Raw genomic sequence first — 7302 nt, forward strand, 5'->3', positions numbered from 1 at the left:
ATTGTTGATGTTGTTGTTGTTGTTGAAGTTGTTGTTGCTATGGCTCTTATTGTTGTTGTTTTGTGTCATAAATCGATATCCCCACCGCTTGCAACAATCTCAGTTCAGTTCAGTTCAGTTCAGTTTTTATTTCTGCATTTCAAAATCAATACAAATCAACAAATCAACAAAATGCTTACATATTCATTTACAGAGCTAATATTCGTAACGTTTGGATCATACATACATTTTTTTTTTCAAGAGCGAATATTATATATAAAAGGAAGCAATAGGAAATGATAAAAAATGAAATGCAGGGGACCATCATCATAAGCTAAGCTTGACGAGGAAGATGGCCCCAGGTAAAGAGATACATAAAGAAAATCTTTCCACTCACTGAGTGGGAGGTAATTGTGCGAAGGGCACAAGAAAGAGATACATAAAGAAAATCTTGCCACTCACTGAGTGGGAAGTAATTTGTGCGAAGGGCGTGCGGTGCAGTGCGGTGTGCATTGTGCTGGGATGAATCTTGGTTTGTACGTTGAGTGTTATTTTGTGTATCAGTGTGATGAGGTGAATGTTACTTCAGTTATGGCCGTGAACTCATTGTTTAGGGTGTGTGTTGACCAGGTGGTATGAATATTTATGTGTCAGAAGTATACTGGATTATGAGGGTGTTTTTTAGTTCTCGTTTGAAAATGTTCAACGACGTACATTGTTTTAAATTAGGGGGTAAAGAATTCCAAATGTCTGGTCCATTATGTTTTAATGACAGTGATAACCCCTGTCAGAGACGGACAGACTGATACAGACATGCAGAGATTACAAAAACTTTAAGCCTTCATCGCAAAAACATTCCAGGGACAAATTTCTGGTAGATCGGTGCCTTATCCTCTTTTAACTAAGATATACAGATATATTTGCTTCATTTTTTTTTGAAACATCAAGACACCAAATTAACTATGTATACACGTTCTAATCTGATGCCTGCAGAAGATTGTCCCTCGGGAATGACGTACAATCAATGCGGCACGGCTTGTCCCTCGACTTGTGATAACCCCGGCCCCCAGATATGCACCCGACAATGTGTTGCAGGTTGTTTCTGTGCAGCGGGAACAGTGTTGGAGCAGCCAGGCGGGCAGAGATGTGTACCGCTGGAAGAATGTCCAAGCGGGCTAGGTAGGTCATATTGAAGAAAATGAAAGAAAGAGAGAGAGAGATAGAGAGATAGAGAGAGAGAGAGAGAGAGAGAGAGAGAGAGAGGGGGGGGATTTTAGACAGAGGGAATGGGGGACAGGAGCACCACTTTCAACAATCTCACAGCAATTGATGCAAAAAATGAATTTTCTTCTTTATTTTTTTTTTTTTGTCTATTTAGTGAAGATTGCGCTTGGCGAAGACATTCTTGACTCATGAAATTTGCGTCGCATTCCACGCTCGCGGCACTGAATGAGCAATCAAATTCAAAATCCGGTCATTCAAATTCACTATCGGAGCACTCAAATTCACTGTCGGAGCAGTTAAATTCACTATCGGATCAGTCAAATTCACTGTCGGAGCATTCAAATTCACCAGCGTAGCATTCAAATTGAAGAAAGGAGCACTTGTTTCAGCAATGAGCATTCAAATTCATGTCAAGCTGGCGACGGAATCTCGTAGGTCATTCAAATTCGAGAAAAGGCAACCATGTTCCAAATAACTGCATTCAAATTAAAAGAAGTCCTGAATTTACTTATAGTTTGGGACCGTGTGTGTGCATCTTTTTCATTTAAGGCCGTGTGCGGGCTTGTTGCGAGGAGGTATTTTCCAGCACGCAGGAGATTTTCCAGAATGCTTGCAAGTTTCGCACTTGTTTCTTAAGGCCGTGTCAGACCATTCCGGGCAAGCTAAGCGGGCTTGTGGCGAGGAGGTAGTTTCCAGCACGTAGAAGATATTCAGCGGGCGAACAAGAATGTTTGAAATTTTCATTCATGCCTTGTCATACCGTATGGGGGAAGTTCTGCGGCTTCACTTGCGGGGAAACATATTTACTCCCCGGAGGTCTCCGCACGTCCGCACCTGACAGTATCTCGCGCGTAGTTGCCCGGAGGTGCTCACGCAAGTCCGATTTAACCGCAGCCAAGTTTTGAGCATGACAAAAACTTTTTCCGGGTGAGTCGCGGGAATACCCGTAGAGGTCCACGCAGAACGCCAGTAGGAGACCCTTAGCGGCAGCACTTCCCAGGCAACTCCCACGCAGGTACTTCGCAGCCCGTATGCAGCCACGATAATGAAATTCTGTGGGATTTCAGCCATTCCATTAGAGGAATTTCTTCACCGAGTTGTCAGCCCCCACGCGACTGGTACAAAGGTCACATAGTATACTCGCGAGTATAAGTTAAGTAGAACGCGTCCAGCAAGTAAGACACATGCGCTGACTCGCTCAAATCCTTTTCCGCCCTCAGGAATGTCCGGTATGCTAGAAAATCCCTACACGTAACAAACCCGAGTAGCTTGCCCGGAAAGGTGTGACAGGGCCTAAACACGAATGCGGGTAAAAAAAAAAATATGCGTGTGCACCTCCGAGCGACTACGGTTGAGATACATGCTAGGTACTGTCATGTGCGGATATCTACGGGGACCTCCGGGTAGTCAAAATTGTTCTTTGCAAGTCACACGCAAGGCTTGCCCGGAAAGGTGTGACACGGCCTTTACCTACTAAACGCGTGCTACTTAGCCTTTACTTGCGTGTGTGACCTGCGTGAGAGCTTTGAAACCGATCCGTTTTCTGTTACGAGCGACTTATGGGTACTGAGAAGTACCTGCGTTGGAGTGGGACTTTTGCAATTCCTTCAGAGGAATTCCTTCACCGAGTTGTCAGCCCCACGCGACTGGTACACAGGTCACACAGTATACCCGCCAGTAGAATTTAAGTAGAACGCGTCCAGCAAGTAAGACACATGCACTCAATCGCCAAAATCCCTCAGAAAAAGTCCCGTATGCTTAAAGATTCATACACCCAACTAGCCCGAGAGGCTTGCTAGGAAAGGTGTGACAAGGCCTTAACATGGTTGCGGGTAAAAAGATTTGCGTGCACACCTCCGGGCGACTACGGGTGAGATACGTGCTAGGTACTGTCATGTGCGGCTCATCTACGGGGACCTCCAGGTAGTAAAAAATTGTCCTTTGGAAGTTGCACGCAAGGCTTGCTCGGAAAGAAGTGACATGGCCTTTAGCTTTGAATATATTGGGATTTAAGATGAAGATATTTTGCTGTAGAGGTCCACCTGTTCATCAAAAAATTTGCACTTGATCCCCACGAAAAGGAATATACAGGCACATTCAAGTCCCTCGGACAGGACACATGAAATGGAGATGCCATGTGTCGTGTGTGTGCGAGAGTCTTAAATCATGCACATAAAAGATCTCACATCATTTATACCTCTCAACTGCACAAAGATCAGGGTATCTAACCCGGTGAAATGGTCCCACCTTACTTCCAACTGGACCCCCATAGAAAGCCAGCTGTTACAGCTGAATATGGGCTATCCAGCCGTCTTCCCAGATGGAAAATGAAACAAAAAACAAACATTAGGGACTGTGTATCCTAATACAGATGAGCATAATACTGATGGTTGGTTGACACCTTTGAAAAAAAAATCGACTACATTGAAACTGATAGCATGAACATTGTATACGTCTTGTTTGTTGTTTATTGCTATATCACTGGTTTACTTTTGCGGGGTGCGGGACTATGTGAGATCATTGTGTGTCGTTTGTCTTTAAATTCATGCATTGTCATTATGTGGGTAGTGTAAAGGCGTTTTCAACATGATGTATCATCGATTGTCGTTGTGCTGTTGAATGCACTTCTGATTGGACCTTACAATTTAAATTCATTGAGATGGAAACCAAAGAATACATGAATGGAAGCCTTCATTGGTTGTGCATGCCCTTTCTCCTTTCTTAAAAAAAGTCTACTCCATTTTCTTTGTTAAATTGATTGCACGAAGTAGGAACTTGATCGCCGGATAATGAAATTGAATGCTCCAAACAAGCTCATCAGGACTATCACATGACTATCTCGTGAATTTGAATGCAGTAGAAATGCAATGTGCGCATTTGGAAATTGAACGCCCAACGAAATAGAACTCCCATAAATGAAATTGATTGCTCGGATTCTGAATTTGATCGCCCGAATATTTTCGTGTGAATTTGAATGCACATTAATGAATTTGAATGACAAAAGTAGGAAATTGACAGGGAAAACCTATACTATATTCATGATACTATATCCATGAATTTAAGCCAAACAGGCTATTGAATTGCGGTTTTTTAACACTGAAGTTTTCATATCAGTCTAACTCACGACAGCATGTTACAGCAAACATCGATAGGCCTATATCAGCTCTTGAAATTCATATACGGGAATTATTCCCCACGCTCATATCGAATGTTGTTGTTGTTGTTGTTGTTGTTGTTCATTTCCATCTGTGAAGATGGCTGGATAGCCCATATTCAGCTACACTAAGCTGGTCTTCCATGGGGTCCAGTTGGTTGTGGGGTGGGACCACTTCACCGGGTTAGACACCCTGCTCTTTGCGATGAATGAATGAAGCGGGATCTTTTACGTGCATGAGCTGTGACTCTCTCATACACGGGACCTCCATTTAATGTCCTATCCGAGGGACAGAGTGTTTTGCCTCTTGCTAGAGGGGACGGTATGTTTACACACAACATTGCTCAGTCCAGACTCGGGTTCGAACCCGGGCCGCGTGATCGTGAGGCAGACGCGCTACCGACTGAGCCAACTCACCGCCATCACATGATGGGATATTGTATAAGTATAAGAGCCCAGAAGAACAAATGGCTGAAATGGCCAGAATTGTTGTTGGTGTTGTTGTTGTTGTTGTTGTTGTAGTTGTTGATAAGATATCCCGAGTCCTTATCAGAGATGTATGATGTTTCTCTCCTATTTAAGATCGCTGTCCAAATGGGATGGTGTTTAAGAGTTGTGGGTCAGGGTGCGGACCCTCCCGCTGTGGCGACCCGCCCAACAGTCGTAGAATCTGCTTAGCAGTGTGTCGGCCTGGCTGCTACTGTCCTGAAGGCTTGGTGATCGACCGGAGTGGGGACCGGTGTGTTACTCCTGCGCAGTGCGGTAAGTACGATGCACCTTCACACCTATTACCGACTCATCCGCCTTTCCGAAAAAATCCTAGTCCTCCTTATTTCTTTTTTGTCTTGCTTTTTTCCCGTCCTCCCTCTCCAAAATAGAAACTGGCCCGAAACCCTTGCACAACCTACACAACCGAGAATCAGTAACTACACTTTTTTTTTTAATGGTCAAGGGAAATGCAGTCACTCGGTTACTTCTCAAAACGTTCAAGTCTGATGCAAACATGAACACAAAATATAAATTATGTTCTTTCGAGGTGCACTATCATTGAATAACTATTAACTCAAGATAATGCTGTTGTTGTGTGATCTTACGCGACGAAGTAATACTTCCCAAAAGTAAATTACAAATTAGATGATTGTTGCGTTAATCTTTATTCAAGTCGACTTCAGTTCAGTATTGCACTTTTCTGTACCTGAAGTAATTGATATGTATGCAGTGATTGACAGATATCGACTTAATCTCGATTTGAAAGTTGTTTTTTTTCTTATGAGCGTATCCAAGTAATCTGAAGAAAAATAGAAAAGTTATCATAGAATGTATTACACGTATGTAGATGTTCATTTGGCCATAAACAAAATAAGTGATGCTCATGGTATTATAAATCAATGCAAGATAAACCTCATTGTAAACGTGTTGTGATGTGTGCCTTATGTATGCCTTTACTCTCACAAACCTGTTTTTTCATCATTTGATTTTGTTAAGATATTTGTGAAAACTGACAATCAAATTCAGGCAACTTACAATAATGATACCTCTTTATGACTTTAATAGGGGAGATAATTATGTTCGATTTTTTTTCTTTTCTTTTCGGCACAAACCAATCTCAATGGACTGAGAGAACTATCACCACCGATCTCTTAGCCATTCATCAGCTGATGTTAACATCTACATTTTTGCCCCATAGCCTACGGGATTGTCGCGACTCCCGTACAACGTCTTTAAGGTTTTTTGTTTGTTTGTTTGTTTGTTTGTTTGTTTGTTTTGTTTTGTTTTACTTCGATGTGAAGGGATAAGGATAAAATCCACTCCATTTGTGTCCCATGTGTACATAATGGGAACATGGAAAGACAAATGAAAAACCCAGTGTTATCGAAAACGGGGAGGGAGGCGGGGCCCTTAGGTTTTGAAACTGAGAAAAAGTGAACCTGCCATGTTAACACGTGTTGATCAGCGACGCTCTGCGTGATGGGAAATTGTTTGTTTGTGTATGCGTGTGTGTGTTGTTGTTGTTGTTGTTGTTGTTTTTGTTGTTGTTATTATTATTATTATTGTTGATGTTGTTGTTGTTGTTGAAGTTGTTGTTGCTATGGCTCTTATTGTTGTTGTTTTGTGTCATAAATCGATATCCCCACCGCTTGCAACAATCTCAGTTCAGTTCAGTTCAGTTCAGTTTTTATTTCTGCATTTCAAAATCAATACAAATCAACAAATCAACAAAATGCTTACATAGTCATTTACAGAGCTAATATTCGTAACGTTTGGATCATACATACATTTTTTTTTTCAAGAGCGAATATTATATATAAAAGGAAGCAATAGGAAATGATAAAAAATGAAATGCAGGGGACCATCATCATAAGCTAAGCTTGACGAGGAAGATGGCCCCAGGTAAAGAGATACATAAAGAAAATCTTTCCACTCACTGAGTGGGAGGTAATTGTGCGAAGGGCACAAGAAAGAGATACATAAAGAAAATCTTGCCACTCACTGAGTGGGAAGTAATTTGTGCGAAGGGCGTGCGGTGCAGTGCGGTGTGCATTGTGCTGGGATGAATCTTGGTTTGTACGTTGAGTGTTATTTTGTGTATCAGTGTGATGAGGTGAATGTTACTTCAGTTATGGCCGTGAACTCATTGTTTAGGGTGTGTGTTGACCAGGTGGTATGAATATTTATGTGTCAGAAGTATACTGGATTATGAGGGTGTTTTTTAGTTCTCGTTTGAAAATGTTCAACGACGTACATTGTTTTAAATTAGGGGGTAAAGAATTCCAAATGTCTGGTCCATTATGTTTTAATGACAGTGATAACCCCTGTCAGAGACGGACAGACTGATACAGACATGCAGAGATTACAAAAACTTTAAGCCTTCATCGCAAAAACATTCCAGGGACAAATTTCTGGTAGATCGGTGCCTTTTCCTCTTTTAACTAAGATATACAGAT

General features: G+C 41.9%; 1 protein-coding gene across 1 annotated transcript in view; it reads left to right on the forward strand.

Moving 5' to 3' along the window:
- The first annotated feature begins 4943 nt into the window (after positions 1-4943).
- Positions 4944-7302, forward strand: part of LOC139743653 (von Willebrand factor-like) — a 14426-nt gene continuing 12067 nt past the window's right edge. The window contains exon 1 of the mRNA XM_071654119.1: positions 4944-5119. Within this exon, the coding sequence (XP_071510220.1) occupies positions 4957-5119 (163 nt within the window). The 5' untranslated portion in view covers positions 4944-4956. The remainder of the gene's footprint in view (positions 5120-7302) is intronic.

Source organism: Diadema antillarum, unplaced genomic scaffold (assembly GCF_040938485.1).
Source record: "Diadema antillarum isolate AM-2024a unplaced genomic scaffold, OU_Dant_1.0 seq00001099_RagTag, whole genome shotgun sequence".
In the NCBI taxonomy this organism is placed as follows: domain Eukaryota; kingdom Metazoa; phylum Echinodermata; class Echinoidea; order Diadematoida; family Diadematidae; genus Diadema; species Diadema antillarum.